The sequence below is a fragment of the Podarcis raffonei genome, chromosome 17 (genome assembly GCF_027172205.1).
Source record: "Podarcis raffonei isolate rPodRaf1 chromosome 17, rPodRaf1.pri, whole genome shotgun sequence".
In the NCBI taxonomy this organism is placed as follows: domain Eukaryota; kingdom Metazoa; phylum Chordata; class Lepidosauria; order Squamata; family Lacertidae; genus Podarcis; species Podarcis raffonei.
In genome coordinates, this window is record NC_070618.1 from 3656917 (window position 1) to 3676500 (window position 19584).

At 46.2% G+C, this 19584-nt stretch overlaps 1 protein-coding gene across 3 annotated transcripts in view; it reads left to right on the plus strand.

The window, feature by feature from the left end:
• Window positions 1-17213, plus strand: part of PIANP (PILR alpha associated neural protein) — a 33001-nt gene extending 15788 nt beyond the window's left edge. For 2 of the 3 annotated variants that reach the window (XM_053371711.1, XM_053371712.1), the window contains exons 2-6: window positions 3814-3883; window positions 6088-6653; window positions 8235-8316; window positions 12513-12740; window positions 16794-17213. In XM_053371711.1, the coding sequence (XP_053227686.1) occupies window positions 3867-3883; window positions 6088-6653; window positions 8235-8316; window positions 12513-12740; window positions 16794-16815 (915 nt within the window). In that variant the 5' untranslated portion in view covers window positions 3814-3866 and the 3' untranslated portion in view covers window positions 16816-17213. Of the gene's footprint in view, window positions 1-3811; window positions 3888-6087; window positions 6654-8234; window positions 8317-12512; window positions 12741-16793 lie in introns of those variants that run through there. The other variant, XM_053371713.1, reaches the window with a different exon arrangement.
• The last annotated feature ends 2371 nt before the right edge of the window (window positions 17214-19584 follow it).

Consider the following 19584-nt stretch of genomic DNA (forward strand, 5'->3'; position numbering starts at 1 on the left):
ACATGCATTACGTCTAATGCTTATGACAAGTTGAATATAGAAAGCAGGAATATATTAGGATGGAACTGGGTGTTTCAGCTGCTATGTCTGCTCCTCTGCTCACCCTGTAACATTTAATAATGCAAGGCATGTGATGTGTTGCCGTTCCACTGAAAGTTTCCCAGCTACGGCTGATCCACTTCACTGGCTGCTGCTCCATGGGGTAGGGAATGAGAGGAGGAAAATTCATAATGCATTATAAAGCTACATGGGCAGGGGGAGGAGATGCAGGCAGCGACAACACATCACTCATAAATGTGCAGCTTTTATACATCTCTTTTGAAGAGGAGGGCTGTTCTGATTCATACACCATCAAGGCTGGACATGTTTAGCCTGGAGAAGAGAAGGTTAAGGGGTGATATGATTTTTGTTGTTGTTGTTTAGTCGTTTAGTCGTGTCCGACTCTTCGTGACCCCATGGACCAGAGCACGCCAGGCACCTCTGTCCTCCACTGCCTCCCGCAGTTTGGCCAAACTCATGCTGGTAACCTCGAAAACACTATCCAACCATCTCGTCCTCTGTCGCCCCCTTCTCCTTGTGCCCTCCATCTTTCCCAGCATCAGTGTCTTCTCCAGGGAGTCTTCTCTTCTCATGAGGTGGCCAAAGTACTGGAGCCTCAGCTTCACGATCTGTCCTTCCAGTGGGCACTCAGGGCTGATTTCCTTATGATAGCCATGTTCAAATATATAAAAGGATGTCACATAGAGGAGGGAGAAAGGTTGTTTTCTGCTGCTCCAGAGAAGCGGACACGGAGCAATGGATCCAAACTACAAGAAAGAAGATTCCACCTAAACATTAGGAAGAACTTCCTGACAGTAAGAGCTGTTGGACAGTGGAATTTGCTGCCAAGGAGTGTGGTGGAGTCTCCTTCTTTGGAGGTCTTTAAGCAGAGGCTTGACAACCATATGTCAGGAGTGCTCTGATGGTGTTTCCTGCTTGGCAGGGGGTTGGACTCGATGGCCCTTGTGGTCTCTTCCAACTCTATGATTCTATGATTCTATGATAAGGCATGGCATGCCAAGGGCACAGCGGCGGATTCACGCTATCCCAAACTCACCGTTTAGCTCTCCCAAACAAACTATGGGTTGTAAACCAGGAACAAACCTTGGTTGCGCCTCATGGATAGTCCAGAGATTGGGTGGCTTGGCAGCATAATGACTGGAGAGGAGCAAAGTGGCAGAGATCTCCCCAGGAATCCACATCCTCACTTTCACACAAAGCTGTGGTTTGGCTTAGTGTGACTTGCAAGCAAGGCTGTGTTGCTCACTGCAACATCTTCTAGAGAACTTGCAGCTGGAAATGACCCAAAATAGTAAGGTCCAAACTGGCTTCCCCACCCCAACAGAGGTTGAACCACCACCTTCTCTTAGGGCAGGATGGGTCACAGCCTCTCTCAAAGAGGCGCTAGTCACTTCTGAAGTCCAGATTGAAAGCTCAATTCTGTGCAGTTTCAGAAACCAGGAAGGTCAAGGATCTGAGGAGCAGGTAGACCTCAGCCTTCCAAGCAGCTCAGTCTGTGATGGCAAAAAGCGTTAATGGAAAAATGTTGTTGTTGTTTAGTCATTTAGTCATGTCCGACTCTTCGTGACCCCCTGGACCAGAGCACGCCAGGCCCTCCTGTCTTCCACTGCCTCCCGCAGTTTGGTCAAACTCATGCTGGTAGCTTCGAGAACACTGTCCAGCCATCTCGTCCTCTGTCGCTCCCTTCTCCTTGTGCCCTCCATCTTTCCCAACATCAGGGTCTTTTCCAGGGAGTCTTCTCTTCTCATGAGGTGGCCAAAGTCTTGGAGCCTCAGCTTCACGATCTGTCCTTCCAGTGAGCACTCAGGGCTGATTTCCTTAAGAATGGATGCGTTTGATCTTCTTGCAGTCCATGGGACTCTCAAGAGTCTCCTCCAGCACCATAATCCAAAAGCATCAATTCTTCAGTGATCAGCCTTCTTTATGGTCCAGCTTTCACTTCCATACATCACAATGCTTTAAATTAAATCACTCCCCCCTCCAAAAATGTAGTACTGAAATGGTTGTACCTATGTTCCCCTTTTTATTCCTCCTCCTACCAGATCATCACCTGCGCTAGGAATCGATTGTTAACGAATCTATGACTCTTCTTTCTCCTTTTATGATTAACCGACTCCCCCACATTGCCATTATTACCTACGCTCTCTCTTCCCTCCTCTCTCCAGGCCCCAAAGAATCTGCTCAGACAAAGCAGCACTCTTATTACCCCAACAACCCTTTTTAAAACAGGAAAATCCGCTTCCATCCTCTCCCCGCTCCCTCCCAGCCCCCAGTGGCTTTCCGCAGGGTTTCAAATGAGTCTGAATTTAAACATAATATAAGTGTCTAATCACAACTGAATCATATTCTATGAGAACATGTTCAAGAGATTAAAGTAATAAGGCTGCAATAAAAGAGCTATTTAGCAAGTAGTAAAAATGCACATCAGATTCGCCAGGATACAAAGTGAGAAGTGAATTTTACTTTTCAAGACAGAAATGTAGTCTCTGCATCTTGTAATCGTGTGAATATATGGCCATCTGTTCTAGTCACTTTTTATCTGTCCGTTCAGTTCCCCTTCTTCCTTTCACCCAGACTTTGTAGGCACACAAACACACAATGGGGGTGGGGGACTCTCTTAGCTGTCTTCCTTGCTTACCCTAGAACTTGAGGTCTGTCTGACAGCTCTAGCGAACAAGTCAGCAAAACATTAGCATATTGATTTTCCCTTCTAAGTTTGTTTGCTGAAGGACTTGTGTCAGCCACACCATTGTCAAGCACAGAGCCTTGGGTTTCATTGGGCTCCCCTGGGAGGGGATGTTTCTCCTAAAGATATTATCTCCAGTCCTTGAAATGACTTGCGAGGCTTACTGCACCCAGCTTCTCTGTATCTGCAGATGAGTTGTACCCAGGCCATCTCCAGGGCTTGCAGGCTGGATCATCTTTTGAACTCTGCACCCGCAATGGGAGACCGGAGTTTGGGGAAATAGCCGCAAGCTAGGTTGTATAACTGGCCAGATATAAGTGCAAACGTACAATAGTTTGCCATTTTTAAAAGCTACACAGCCATAATTTGTATCAAAAAATTGTGTGTGAGAAAGGGAGAGGGAGAGAGTGCGGGCAGTGATTAAAAGGGCAAAAGGGAAAGCCATTTTAGCCCTCCGGAAAGTAAACACTAAATATTTTATGGACACATTTTTCCTCTCTCAGTCCTTAAGCAGGCTGGCGTTTTCTCCCTGATTCATTCCCTTTCGCTATCTCCTGTGTTTATCATTCTAATTTTATTCCTATTCTTTTCCTTGCCTCCACGCACAATTAAAGTAGCTCTTTATATTAAATGGATTACATGCTCTGTGCTATAAATAAATGCAGGAATTAAGATTCTCTTAACTTGTTTAAGTGATAAGAAATCAGAGGCACAAATCCCCCCCCCCCGCCCCCAGCCCTCGGAGGAACAGCAGCACGTGTGTTCATGGCTGTGAGGCTCACATTTATTTGCGTGTATGCTTAATGTTGTTCTGCCGCGAGTGCAGGGGGAGGGCAGGAAATGTGCGTGTGCAATGATAAGCCAGGGACATGTTTTCTCTCCATGTCAGTCTGTCTTCTGCTTATGTTCATAATACATGGCATGTTTATAAGGGTTGAAGGGACTTGATGGAATGTAATGAAAGTTGGTGGTCACTAGGCAGCCATGCATCAGCTGCGCTGAAGGGATTTAGGAACGCTTTAGCGAACATTCAACTGACATTCCTTTTTTTCCATTCCTGGTTTTAGTGAAGAATATGAGGCAGATTTACCGCTGAGTGGAGAAACAGTCGCCTCTAGATATGGAGACCAGCACCTGGTAAGTTTGCAACTCTTCTTTTAGAAAGTGTAATGGAAAAGGGCCATGGCCAGGCACTTAAGTGTGTGTCTAGGGCAGTACTTTGAAGAAGGAAGCATTGCTAGTGTACCACCAGCAACAAACCGTACTTGATGCATACCTAGTAATGGTAATAGGCAAAGCACTGGATTTACAGTGGTGTGGACAGTTCCCCCCCACAAGGCACTGAGCTGAGGGGGTGCAAAATAGAGAAGATCCATTTGGAGCATAGCTGTCAAGCGTCCCTTATTTGGTGGGAAACTCCCTTATCCCAGCGCCATGTCCCACTGCTGTCCCTTATTGATGATGTCCCTTAAATTTCCTGGGTTTCAAAGGAAGCAGCTCCTCTCCCTCCCTCCCTGCCAGCCAGGGAGGAGGAAGGCTCCAACTGTGTTGCTTGGCTGCGTTGCTCACCCAATAAGGAGTCTAAGAACTACTGGGGGGTGGAGCTTGCATGCCTTGTGCCAATCAGATCGGCCGCGTTGCCTGGGGACTCGCCTTTGCTCAGCGCTTCCCAGCGGAGAGGTGGCGGTGGTTTTCCTTGCTGCATCCCCTTTGCCAGGTTGCTGCGCTGTGGGAACCACCGCTTGAGGCTTCGTTTGGCTGCTGGCTGGGCTTTCTGCCTTTGGCTCAGAGGGGCTCAGAAGTTGAACTTACCTGTGCCTGGAAAATCCCTTATTTTGGTTGCTGATCCCTTATTTTCGAGGCTGCTGGTCCCTTATTTACAAATCTGTGACAGCTATGATTTGGAGGTGCCAGTCTTTGACCTCGCACAGGGTGCCCAGAAAAGGAATGAAAGAGCTGGTGCTTTGGGCAGGCACAAGCCAAGGGATTGTACTGACAATAGGTAGGGAGTGAGCTAGTTGATGCATTAGGGTTGGAGCTGTGACAGGTGAGAAGGAAGTGTGCAGCTATGGCATGCTGCACGTGGCTTCATAAATCATCGTTTGTGAAGCCATAGACAATTGTCTGAATGTGGCTGTTGGGTCTCCAGGGCCCAGCACCCAATGAGAGGCATGAAGAAAATTGGGCATCCCTGCAAAATGGGAGTGAGGGATATGCATGAAGTGTGCATAAAAACCCCCACAATTGCAGGGTGGGCTGCTTACACACCACACCTTTAAAGTGTGTGGCTTGCCCCAAAGCATCCTGGGAACTGTGGTTTGTAACAGCTGCTGGGAATTGCAGCTCTGAGAGGTGTGACGGTTCTCAAGATTCTTCGGGGGAAGCCTTTAAATCTATGGTGTGTACACAGAAACAGTTGCAGACACTCCTGGACAAGGAGATCGTTGGAGGTGGCGCTTAAAACAGGCTGCAGGAGAAAGCTCCATCTTCAGGCTTAGCAAATTAACATGGGGTTACAGTAGGGTTACCAGACGTCCCCGGTTAAGGGGACAGTGCCCGGATTTGCAAATCTGTCCCTGGACAAATTCCATCCCCAGAATGTCCCCAGATTTGCAAATCTGTCCCTGGGAAATGTGGCTGCAGCAGCCTCAGCAGCCCAGAGCCAGCCTGTTAGCGCTGCTTGCTGCCATGGCGCCCGCCATTTTTCCTGCTCCACTTCAGGAGCATCTCCTGAAGCCAGCCAGAGCCAACTGCACTACCAGGCTGGCCCCTCCTGGGCAACAGCCGCCCGCTCATGACTCCCGAGCCTCCCCTGATCTGTCAAAACAAAGGGGGAAGGGGAATGAGATCAGGGAAGGCTCGGGAGTCATGGGCAGGCGACGCGCCATTGCCCAGTTTTTTAAAAAACTCTGTGCATTTATGTTTCCTAGGGTGTGAAAGAAGGGCTTTGCACCTTTATACAATATGCATGTGTCCTTGGGCCCAGGGTCTTTTGCCTTACCATCCCCACTACTAACTCCCTGTTGCTACTCAGCTTCCCCCCCCCCCAAAAAGTGTCCCCGGATTCATTGAAAAAAATCTGGTAACCATAGGTTACAGTCTGTTAGTTATCCAATGCAAGTCCCATTAAATGAGCAGGAGCTGGCAGGAGCGCTGTTGGACACTTGCACAGATCATTGGCTTCAGCTGGGCTTTTGCAGAAGTTCAAAGTTGACTGCGATCTCCACCTGCCACACTTCATGGGAACCAAAACCCCAGGGCCTGACAACACAGCCAGCGAGCCCCACAGACGGGGACTCTACAGCTTAGCGACATGCATCTCTCTTTCTCCCCTTCCACAGCGTGATGCTCCCTCTGGTCTCCTGCTTCCACCTTCTGCAGCTCTGGCCTTTCTTACTTCTCGCCTCAGCACTTCCATCCCACAGTGCCTGGTCTCTGCGCACCCGGGGCCTTTTGGCAGCGCGGCCCCTCTGCAGCCACCGCAGCCCTTCCTCCCCTCGGTCCGTTTGCATCTGGGACAAGAACCCAGCCCCGGAGAAAGGGTCCCGCTCTACCTCACAGCGCCATCGGTCTGTGGTTCCCAGAGGGGCTGGGCTGCGCAGCTCAGTGCGCCTGAGGCGCCAGGCTCAGGGAACCCGGCCTGCCACTCCGTCCGGCTTCGAGGATGGCCTCTCTTCCTCCCAGTACCCCTGGGCCATCGTCTGGGGCCCCACAATATCCGTGGAGGATGGAGGCGACGCCAACTCTGCCAACCCTGGCTTCCCTCCTCTGGGTTACACCTTCGTTTCGTCAAGCGGAATGGCGACGGCGCAACCCAACTCCCACTCCCTGCTACACAACGAAGGGCTCAACCTGCGCCAAACCCCAGCCACCCTACGGCCCTTCCTTTTCGGGCCACGGGGAGAAGGTAACACTCATCTTCTTCTCTCGATTCCTTCTGGTGTTGCCAACTTTTCCCCCCCTTTTTCCATTATTATTTAGAGCTTATTGATTTCTTTTTTCCAGTGGACCAATAAAGAGAAAGTAGTGAGAAAATAAAGAAAAGGGTGTTCAAAACTGCAATACAGTGGGTTTCCAGCTATTTTTGGACTACAATTTCCATCATCTCTGACCACTGGTCCTGCTAGCTAGGGATGATGGGAGCTGTAGTCCAAATGCAGCTGGAAACCCAAGTTTGGGAAATTCTGCTGTAATGCAATGCAATATAGAGCTATATAAGTAATGCTATTATTCCAACAAGTATACAATTAGTAACAAGTTGGTCTAGAAGAAGAAGAAGAGTTTGGATTTGATATCCCGCCTTTCACTCCCCTTCAGGAGTCTCAAAGCGGCTAACATTCTCCTTTCCCTTCCTCCCCCACAACAAACACTCTGTGAGGTGAGTGGGGCTGTGAGACTTCAGAGAAGTGTGACTGGCCCAAGGTCACCCAGCAGCTGCATGTGGAGGAGCGGAGACGCGAACCCTGTTCTCCAGATTGCGAGACTACCGCTCTTAACCACTACACCACACTGGCTCTCTAATTTTTATCAATGCGTTCCAAGTATCATTATATTTATCCATGCGCAATTTGCGTCTAAAAGCGATCTGTTCATGTGTTGCAAGAGTTGTCATATCTTTTATCCATTGATCAAAGGGGAGCATAGTATTATCTTTCCTGTGAATCAATATCAGTCTTTTGACAGCAGGAATGGTGTGAAGAGTCCATCTGCATTGACCAGCCGTCAAACCCCATATCATTGGTATATGGTTTAGCGTAATATTATCATCTGACAGTTTTAACCCCCCCCCCAAGTAGAATAAAGGGACGTGGGTGGCGCTGTGGGTTAAACCACAGAGCCTAGGGCTTGCTGATCAGAAGGTCGGCAGTACGAATCCCTGCGATGGGGTGAGCTCCCGATGCTCGGTCCCTGCTCCTGCCAACCTAGCAGTTCAAAAGCACCTCAAAGTGCAAGTAGATAAATAGGTACCACTCCGGCAGGAAGGTAAACAGCATTTCCATGCACTGCTCTGGTTCGCCAGAAGCGGCTTAGTCAGGCTGGCCACATGACAAAGAAGCTGTACGCTGGCTCCCTCGGCCAATAAAGCGGGATTAGTGCCGCAACCCCAGAGTCGGTCATGACTGGACCTAATGATCAGGGGTCTCTTTACCTTTAAGTAGAATACATTTTAATACTTTTCTCCAAAAGTTTGTAAGTGTCGGACACCGCAGAAACATTTGTTTCAAAGAACCATTTTCCTTATTATATCTCCAGCAACATGTTGCCAACTTTTTTCCCTGACCGGGCTCCTGTGTACCTCTAATCGCTTGAGTGGCAACTGTGAGCTCCACCTGCAAGAGTGCTACTTTAAAAAAGCACACAGGAGGGCAGCCAGGAAAAAAGTGGAAAAAAGTGGAAATCTCGGGGGGGGGGCATGGAGGGCCCTGTCCCCACAAAATGGTCAGGTGCTACATACCCTACTTACTGACACTTCCTGTCTCTGTTCCAGGTGTGGACCCTCAGCTGTATGTCACCATTACGATCTCTGTCATTATTGTCCTTGTTGCTATGGGGATAATACTCAAATTCTGGTGAGTAGATTTTAGGTAGCTGCAAAGGTTAATGCCATAGGATCACAACTCACAGGAGGTGAAGAGAGGCACCAGGGATATGTTGTAATTGAGGACAACGCATCCAAATGGCTTAATATTGAATGGAAAGCCAATTTTGGTGTTCTTGGAGATTCTCTACTCCCCAAACATTAGTTTGGGAGCTGGGAATATATATTGTTGCACAAACTGGCCCTTTTACAAGTGGTCAAGCTCCGTAAATAAAGTAAACGTCATCTAGTATTAAGGGTTTCCTACCTTAATCAGCATCTTAAAAAGCAGAGACATCACCTTGCCAACAAAGGTCCGTATAGTTAAAGCTATGATTTTCCCAGTAGAGATGTATGGAAGTGAGAGCTGGACCATAAAGAAGGCTGATAGCCGAAGAATTGATGCTTTTAAATTATGGGGCTGGAGGAGACTCTTGAGAGTCCCATGGACTGCAAGAAGATCAGACCTCTCCATTCTTAAGGAAATCAGCCCTGAGTGCTCACTGGAATGACAGATTGTGAAGCTGAGGCTCCAAGACTTTGGCCACCTCATGAGAAGAGAAGACTCCCTGGAAAAGACCCTGATGTTGGGAAAGATGGAGGGCACAAGGAGAAGGGGACGGCAGAGGATGAGATGGTGGGACAGTGTTCTCGAAGCTACCAGCATGAGTTTGACCTTACTGCGGGAGGCAGTGGAAGACAGGAGTGCCTGGCGTGCTCTGGTCCAGGGGGTCACGAAGAGTCGGACACGACTAAACGACTAAACAACAACAACAATGATAGTACATGCATCCCTAATATAGATCTGCAAAAAAATATGCTGGTTATATATTTATTTACAAAAGTGAAACACATCTGCAATGCTAAAGTATGTAATTTAATTACTTATCTCAGTTTGTTTATGACATTTTAAAAACGTTGTTCTTTCCCTTGCCTGTGTTGTACCTTGGTACAACATAAAGGCCGCATAAAGCTCCACATAAAGGCCACAAGTAGCCATCACTACCCCAGTGAACAGAAGCAACTCTTGATGATTCTTCTAATATCCAATTCTGTGAGCTGCAGAAGAAGATATAAGGTCCGAAAATACACTTGGCAACTTTTAAGCAACTGACATTTTCAGTTTCACATTAACTCCTTTAGGTTTTGTACAGCACCAATTTGGATGTTGGGATTTGTGTACTGGGATCAAATTATATCAGATTTTGCTTTAAATACCATGTAGTTCGAACATTTTATAACTGCATTAAAATGCACACACATCATTATAGAGTTATACGTTAAGTTAAGGAATTGGTATGTTATATTTGAACATTTTAATTGACTTCTTTTTCAATTGGCATTTTTTTTAAGTTAGGCATTTTTCTTACTACTTTGTGCATAGCTGAGGCTGCGCCATTATACTTTTGTAACATGCTACTTAAGAATGCAGACTGGTGTAACATTAGTAGGGCTGTGGGACCATTTAGAAAGCATGCTCTCCACATGCACTACAAACTTGCTTTTGGGGAAATTAATCCTGTCAGTTTGCTTCAAAAGCCAGCTATAGGCACTGCTGATTGGCTAGTGACTGTGAAGTTGCCACAATAACTCCTCTCTCCTATCCCTGAGGAAGTTTTGCAACTATTTTAAAAATGCTAAGATGAAGGGTGAATAGAGACACAGTTAAACACACATGTGGTGTTTTTACAAAAATATAGGGCAGGCAGTTCACTTGAAAAATGTATGGTGGAAAGACTAGAGTGCTGACTGAACCAGCTTGATAGATTGCCTATCTGTCATGTGAATGTTGAAGTTGAGAGGAAATTGGGCATATTCTTCAAATGAAGAACCCACTGTATCATCACTTTTATTACCACCTCTGTCCTCCCAAACCACCAAATCAAGTTGTAGATGGCTTGGTTTACTCCCCTGTCATATTTCAAGTTCCATTGAAGGGATTATTTCTCTGACAGGTATTGATCTTGAAAATTTAATTTGCCCCCCCCCCCCAGTTTCTTATAAAAGCAGAACACAGCTCTTTGAAGTGCCGGTACCCACATCTGTACTTAATACCTTTTAAAAGCTATTCTTCTGAATTGCCGTCTTTATTTGTCTAGAACTCACAAACAAAAGAAAAGATCTTCTTTTCATACTGGAATTTTAGTTCCAAGCTGAAGTTCACCTCCAGTGCAGACTTGGGGAGGAGGAAGCAAACTGCATCTAAAAAGCAGTAGGCTTGGGCTGGTTGGCCATCATTTTTGAGCAAAAACCAGCATCCTTTTGATACGATTTGATAATTGCATCCTGTTTTTCTAACAATGCTGATCTCAAAACAGCTCACAACAATAACATTAGCATAAAGAATGAGTAAGCGTTTCAATCAGTGCAATCCTATCCAAACACAAAGCAAAAAAACCACAAATAAATTCATCAAACAATTAATACAATTCAGTACAAACTCATAGTGATTCAAAGTATCCGGAATGGCTGCTGAGCCCCAGCTGTTTACTGTCGAATCAGATCAGACGTCAATCTGGCTTTCTGTGGGTTGACATTTGTTCTGATTCAGCAGTAAACAGTGGGTTTTCCTGGGGAAAGCGGTGGGACGAAAGAAAAACCTCGCAGACCTGTGCCTAGAAATCACGGGACAAGTCCCAAATCAGATCCTTTTTGAAAGTAGATTGGTTGTGCTAGGATGGCAGAGCCCATTAATCCATTGCACAAGACCTAAAGATCTGTTATGCACTTGAAGCACTCCTGCAAAATAGTAACTCAAAAACAAAGCAATTCATTAGTAAGACAAAGCTCTCCCTGACAGCCAAGTTTTAATTAAACAAATAATTTGCGAAAAGATAAAGGTGTTCCGAAGGGAGCTTTGCTGGACAAGGAACTGTTGCAGCTGCCCTTGTTCAAGTCCTTGTTGATGTTGCCTCTGGAAAGGTTGCGACCCAGAGAGGAACCCTACTGGCATTGGGAGAAATATATGGGGAAAGGCCCAATAGGCACACATGGCTTTCACCCCACATTCAGTACTATCGTTATCCAAAGTGGTGGAAAGCTTGAGCAGAGAACTAAAGGTCCACTCCAACTTGGAGTCCGTATTTTATGTCAGCTGTACAAGTGGACATTTCACATTCCGGTTGTACTTTGGGTGGACTGTATATTCCTTACAGTTGGAGGAAAGGTATTTGGGTACCAGGAAAACAAATTAAGGCATGGATGCACAATCATAGAATCATAGAATCATAGAGTTGGAAGAGACCGCAAGGGCCATCGAGTCCAACCCCCTGCCAAGCTGGAAACACCATCAGAGCACTCCTGACATATGGTTGTCAAGCCTCTGCTTAAAGACCTCCATAGAAGGAGACTCCACCACACTCCTTGGCAGCAAATTCCACTGTCAAACAGCTCTTACTGTCAGGAAGTTCTTCCTAATGTTTAGGTGGAATCTTCTTTCTTGTAGTTTGGATCCATTGCTCCGTGTCTGCTTCTCTGGAGCAGCAGAAAACAACCTTTCTCCCTCCTCTATGTGACATCCTTTTATATATTTGAGCATGGCTATCATATCACCCCTTAACCTCCTCTTCTCCAGGCTAAACATGCCCAGCTCCCTTAGCCATTCCTCATAAGGCATCGTTTCCAGGCCTTTGACCATTTTGGTTGCCCTCCTCTGGACACGTTCCAGTTTGTCAGTGTCCTTCTTGAACTGTGGTGCCCAGAACTGGACACAGTACTCCAGGTGAGGTCTGACCAGAGCAGAATACAGTGGCACTATTACTTCCCTTGATCTAGATGCTATACTCCTATTGATGCAGCCCAGAATTGCATTGGCTTTTTTAGCTGCCGCGTCACACTGTTGGCTCATGTCAAGTTTGTGGTCAACCAAGACTCCTAGATCCTTTTCACATATACTGCTCTCAAGCCAGGTGTCACCCATCTTGTATTTGTGCCTCTCATTTTTTTTTGCCCAAGTGCAATACTTTACATTTCTCCCTGTTAAAATTCATCTTGTTTGTTTTGGCCCAGTTCTCTAATCTGTCAAGGTCGTTTTGAAGTGTGATCCTGTCCTCTGGGCTGTTAGCCACCCCTCCCAGTTTGGTGTCATCTGCAAATTTGATCAGGATGCCCTTGAGTCCTCTGGCTAGGTCGCACCTTTCCTGATGGTAACAGCCTTCTCTCTCCCCATTACCCCCTGGCTTTCTGTAGCTGGGACAGGAACCAGAAGCGACGTCACCACTCCAGCCAGCAAAGCGGACTGCAGCAGGAGGGTAGCCATCAGCCCTTAACGGACCTATCTCCCTCTGCGGTCAGCATCCTGGGGCCCTTCAGCGACTCGCCGGCCCCTACACCAGACATGATGGAAACTGGACAAGTACTGGAAGGCATGGAGAAGCTAGAGGGACTAGGGAAGACCAGTGCCTTCCAGCTCAACAGGTAACTCACGCAAATTGCAAGTATCAATCAATCGATTTATTGTAGATAGCCAAAGGCCTTCGCTATGAACAGCAAAGAGCAAAAGCAGGGCAATACTCTGGAAAGAAGAAACAACTCCCAGCAGGGCTTGATTTATAGCATGGAACACAACTACTTTATAATATGATCCTGGGACACCCAGGAAGTATTAAAAAATGCAGCTACATAAGAACATGAATCATTCTCAAAATATAATTATGAACGAGTTTCCTCCAGCACTCTGTCAGAACAGCAATTGTGGATCACAGTTGGGATAGTCCTCAGTATCACTCAATGCTCTTGCTCTCATTGTGAAAAGTTATCTATTAGTACTCTGCAAATTTAAAAAAGCATTTTGATATGATACGATGATACTATACTATACTATACTATACTATACTATACTATACTATACTTTACAGTGGTACCTCTGGTTCCAAATGGGATCCGTTCCGGAGGCCCGTTCGCAACCTGAAAGGAACGCAACCTGCACCTGCGCACGTGCGGGTCACAATTCACCACTTCTGTGCATGTGTGTGATGTCGCATGCACGAGCTGCGAAACCCGGAAGTAACCCTTTCCGGTACTTCTGGGTCACTGCAGGACGCAACCTGAAAAAAGTAAGATGAAGCAATAGTAACAAGAGGTATGACTGTACTGTACTGCACTGAAATGTTTAAATGTTTCTTTGTCCTTGAATCTTCCTGCCACATTTGCCGTCCTCTCCGGCTATCTCCTTTGAGAACCACTGCACTACAGGGTCACAATAGCCTGATCTAAGGGGAGGGGCATGTCACAAAAGCAATACAGTTTCCACCATTCCAGCAGATTGCATACAAGATTTAAGAAGTGGGTCCCGATATTCATGCTTGGTTTGAAGGTGGGTCCTGGATCTGAGAAGATAGGACAGTACTGATGTCGTGGAAGTATAATGCTGGGAAAGCAGTTCCTCTTTCAGCTGAAGCACATGTTCTGAAGATGACTCACTCTCAGCTGTACGTACCCAGTGTGCAACAGCTGCAGCAAAAAAAGTGCAGAGCTGTAAGCGTTGGCCTGTTTTAATCAATGGATTTATCAACCAGATCTGCAATTCTGCATGCAGTTGGCTTCAGTGAGATTGTAGCAGCCTAACTGTTCGCAGGGATGCAACCCAAAGCTGTGGTTGATTAATAAGTTAAGGCTGATCAAATTTCAGTTGCTGGGACCATGAGCTACACATTTCTTATAGTAGGTATGTTGCATCTGGTATGCTGCTCTAAAGAAAAACAAAAAACTACAGTGGTACCTTGGGTTACATACGCTTCAGGTTACATACGCTTCAGGTTACAGACTCTGCTAACCCAAAAATAGTGCTTCAGGTTAAGAACTTTGCTTCAGGATAAGAACAGAAATCGTGCTCCAGCTGTTAAGTTGTGGGTGAACATATCAGACGACACAGCGATTCTTCAAACAGCTCTTGTTTATTCACAGGCCAGGACCGAACTCAACTGAATGGGTTCAGTCCGCCTGCTTATATAGAGCTCCAGTACAATGTAACTGTACCAATTTTCTAAAACTATCCAATCACTGAACGTCACTTTCAATCCCTTATTTGCATAACTATCTACGGTATCCCCCTGCTGGCCCAGGGTGAGAACTTCAGTACATAACACCGGCGGCGCGGCAGCAGCAGGAGGCCCCATTAGCTAAAGTGGTGCTTCAGGTTAAGAACAGTTTCAGGTTAAGAACAGACCTCTGGAACGAATTAAGTACTTAACCCGAGGTACCACTGTATTTAATTGGACTTGTCTTCTGACAACAAACCACCGAGCTTATTTCATTGTAAGTGCTGAGACTGGTATCTCAAAAAGGCATCTCTTTTTGCCCTGTTTGGGTTTGCCCTGTTTACTCCACATTTAATGTAATCCCATGACAAGGGAGATGGGAGGTAGTGGCAATGCCGCCACTGCCATGCCCCTGCCTGCCCTGTGGAAAGGGGAAACAATTGTAGCGCAGATCTAGCTCTTTATGCATGAACTCTTCCTCCATAATAGTTCCACATCATGGCCAGAGCCTAGGTCTGGTAGAGAGGATTTCCCCTAGAACCTGTTGTGCAAGGGTGAGGTCAGCTGCTATGGTCCCATTCGCCCCCTCTGCATTAGTGCAAGCACAGGGGTTTTTTGGGGGGGTGATGGTGGTGGAGAGGGTGCCCAAATAGGGGCTACTGAAGTTTTTTTATGATGTTCAAATCTATTCATATCTAATCAGTTAAAGGGTGGAACCTTAATGAACTACAGCCACGAGTTCTCCTGAAATTATATTGATATGGTGAAGAGATCAGGAGCTACTCTCTACGACAAGGGATTCCAAAGGGTGTGGGCTGGAGAGGACGGCAAGTGTGGTGGGATGGTTCAAAGACGATCAAAGAAACATTTAAACATTTCAGTGTAGCATAGTATCAAAGTATTTTAATAAATGAGATTACTCGGCAACAGCAAGCTCATACCTCTCATCGGGTTTGTAGGCATACTTAAGGTACATATGCAAGAAGCTTGTTCATAAGTATATTTTGGGAATGATTCGTGTCCTTATGTAGCTGCATTGCTTTATATTTTCCGGATGCCCCATGATGTCAGGCTTTAGGGAATCAGACCTCCCCCCCCCCGTGGCAGTAATTAAGAAGATCAAACGAAAGGAGGGTTCTTACCAGATAAGTTCTTTAATAATCACAGCGAGAGACAAAGGAATGCATATCTCTCTAAAAGTGGCGTTGCTCCCAGTTAAGGTCTACCCCCTCCGTCCCCATTAATCTACGCATAGCTGTCAAGTGTCCCTTATTTGAAGGGACAGTCCTTATTCCAGCGCCATGTCCCGCTGCTGTCCCTTATTGATGGATGTCCCTTAAATGTCCCTTAAATGATGTCCCTTAAATTTCAAAGGAAGCAGCTCCTCTCCCTCCCTCCCTGCCGGCCAGGGAGGAGGGAAGCTCCAACTGTGTTGCTTGGCTGTGTTGCTCACCCAATAAGAAGTCTAAGAATGACTGGGGGGTGGAGCTCGCATGCCTTGTGTGTGGCTAGTTAATGTAAGCTGAGGGGGTTTTTGAATGCTGGATGCCATTTTGTTGCACGTGCTGCTGCAAATTTTGCAGTGCAAAGCCAGACCGGGGAGCCATCTTAAGTTGAGGCTGCATAGGCCTTGTGGTGCATGTGATTCAGATTCTATTCAGTTGAACCTCTAGTTACAAAGTTGGTTGGACAGTGTTCTCGAAGCTACTAAGCATGAGTTTGACCAGACTGCAGGAAGACAGGAAGACTAGAGTGCCTGGTACAGGTGAGGCTGCAGGTCCCTTATTTTGGCTGCTGGTCCCTTATTTCCAAGGCTGCTGGTCCCTTATTTTCAAATCTGTAAGTTGACAGCTATGAATCTACGTCACTCCTATGTCGGGTAATCTGATCTTGTTTCCCTGTGCTTTCTGTTCTATCACCCTAGTGCCCGTCTAGTCCGAGGCGAAGGGGGGTGGTCAGGAATGCTGTCCAAGGACACTGAATCTGCCAGCTGTCTCTCCTTGTGTTTGCTCTTCTAGCTGTTCCTCACCTAGTATTTCCCAGCTTTTCCCCTCTGGACTATGCCCCTCTGCAAACCACTGTTCTAAATCAATACTATCCTCCTGCCTTTGGGAAGGTTCGGGAAAAGGGGGCCGTGTGACTCCCACCATTCCTCCTCAGTCCTGACACATGATCATAGTATAAAGTAGTTGTGCTCTGTGTTAGGAGTCGTTTCTTTTTGTTTTCCCACGTAAAAAAATTCAGTGTGGCGCCAGCAAATTTTTATTCTCAAAGTGTGTCCCAGGAAAAGAAGAAGTTTGAGAACCTCTGCTGTAGTACAAAGGGTGTGGGGAGACTTAGAAGTGCACCCTATGACAAAAGAACAAGAGACCAGATGAAACAGCTTTTGTCCTTACCTCTGAACACAGGGAGCATTGTTCATCACTCTTACTCTTTCTCTCTCTCTCTCTCTTCCCCTTTCTCTCTCCTGCCGCCCTTGTTTCCTGCTCAGGATCCCGCTGGTGAACCTGTGATGGCCCTGGAAGCAGCAGGCCCGGCTCCTACATTGCGAGACCAAACACTGAGTTTGCCAGAGAGTCCCCTAGAACTGGCAGCCCTCCCTTTTACAGTAGTTCCATCCGCCTGCGAGCATGCTACTGCTACTCCTCACGCAGCAGCAGAAGTATTGTAGATCCCTTTGTGCCCTGGCATTCCGTCATCATTGCAGACCCAGCCCAAACCAAGGTTTTCGCTCAGGAGGAGCTGGGCTCCGTGGTGGGTCCTCATGGCAGAGATGATGACTGGGGTGGTCTGATGTGAGCAGAGGGGTGAGGAGGAAGGCCTAGAAGGCAAGAGCTATCAGCACCTTCATGGTAATGTTTCAAAGATATCCCTTGTACCCCCGGCATAAACATTCATACACAAACATGTATTTATTTATGTTTAAGTAAGCATGCTTGATAATGGGATACAGAAGCAGGATCTCCTATTCGGTGTCTCCCCATCTTTCCTCATGCGGTTTTGAAGCATCTTCCAAAGAGCCAAAGCTCACATCACATTTTCCTGGGCAATGAATACCTTTCTGTATTGTGGGGATGGGCATATATGGAGGGGAAGTGGGGTGCAGGAAAATCAGACACTCAGCATTGGTATCAAATGGACACGATTTCCTCATCTGTTATCTAATCTTCTTTGGCTGCTTTCGCACCCACTCTCTTCTGTGGAATTGCCATCCTTTGCTTACTCACTTTTTATGGTGCAAAGTCACTGTCATCCTATTGCATTCCAGTTTTTTCTGTGTTGGCTTCTCATCTTTTTTCCCAGACCTGATTTGTTGCAGTTGTGGAAGAGGAGTAGCAATAAAGATTGCAAATGCGCCTGTCTACTAGGGAGGGACACACAAAGCACGGTTGGAGCTTTTTGCAGGCTCCTGTTCCTTTAATTAAACGCTTCCTGGCTTGCAGTTGCAGTCCATTTTATTGCTTTCTGATGATCATGGTACAGGATAATCATGAAAAAATTGTCTATTGCCTTTCAACCTCATAATTGCCCTCATGTCAACTTCTGTTCCACTTGGGGAGGGGAAGAGGTTTAAATTACTTTCCCCCCCTTTCTTATTTAAAAGCAAACCAGCATTATTTTGCTGTAAAGGTGCCAAAATGAGAGGAAATAAGTAGTTATAGCCTCCATCCTCCCACAGGAGCAGAAAATGACAGTTGGAGCATGCAATTAAGAGGGCCTGCTGAAAGGACAGTTATTAAGCTATTCACTGTAATCCCTTTCCATTCCTCACCCAAAAACAATAAATGAGAAGAATCTTCAAGAAGGAATATTTTAATTAACATTGCTGAAAGCCTTTATAGAACTAGACTTACCAGTTCATAATCATTATGAGATTGTTGGTCATGGGGGAAGGCACTGCTGGATAGCATAGTGCTATTATCATGTGCAAGCATGGAACTTCTGTTTTAATTCTAGTTCCAGCTAATTGCAGAAAAGGAATGCCTCAGGCATGCTGGTGGACTGCAGTGTCGAAGCAACACATTCTGTATTTTTGCCTCACTTCCTGCATCTCCAGATACACCATACTCCCTCACTCTAGCGACTGTGACAGCGTTGCAACTCTCCCTCTTTTCCAGACTCCATTCTCTTCCCCTGTCTTCCGTAGCATATTTTTTGGCCCTGTTCCATGAATTGCTTCCTGTCCAAGTTATTTTTTTGCTAAGCATGGTTCAGTCTCAGTTCAAATGTGTGTGTTTCCCCCCACCCCCCATAAAAGTATTTTACTAAGCTTTTTTATTTTTTTAGAAAAATTAAAAGTATGCATATAAGTTAATGGCTGGCAGATGGCTTTTTGCTCAGCTAAGGAATAGTAGACCCTGGAGTTTATATAAGAAGTAGTACTAGGTGCTCAGCTCCTCCTGATAGCTAACTGGAGGGCACTGCCTAGTAGAACAGCTGCAGTCCTCACTCTTGAGCAGATGTCCTCGTAGCACAGTGAATAAAGATTTAATACCTATCTAACAAGGTTCATTGGCAAAGCCCCATATTGGCCAGGGATGCCAAATAATCAGGTTTTGTGGTGGGGAACCTTACTCTGCCCTTATACCGTACCTTTATTAACAATTGCTTCTGCAGAAATCAGCAGAGTAAGCTTTCTGTGGCATGGAGATAAACATCGCCTGCTATTTCCATCAAGATGCTGTTTTAAGTTGGCAGACTGCATAGCACCTAATACTTGCACTGAAGTTAAAGGGTTCTCAATCATTTAAATTTGGGTCATGCCCTGGCTTGAGGAGGCCATTCTTGCGCAGCAGAAATAGCAGCGTAAGGTCCAGCCCAATGCATTCTAGTGTCTGAACTGTGCAAAGTCAAATGTAGCCCCTCCTTAACATATTCAAGTTACAAGAAAGGAGATTTCAACTAAACACCAGGAAGAACTTTATGACAGTAAGATCTGCTCAGCAGTGGAACAGACTCCCGCGGGAGGTGGTCGACTCTTCTTCCTTGGAGGATTTTAAGCAGAGATTGTACAGCCATCTGTCATGTATGATCGAGTTAAGGTTCCTGCACTGCAGAAGGGGTTGGGCTAGATGACCCTTGGGGTCCCTTCCAACTCTACAGTTCTATAATTCCATAGCTTGTCTCCTACAACAAGCATATTTCAAAATAATGGAGTCTGTGCAACAACACAGCCGTCCTCATATTAGGTCATCCACCTGCGTGACCATGTGAAAGCTCTGGCTTTCTTCGCATTTATATCATCTGCACTTAACAGACCCATTTAGACACAATCATTTCTA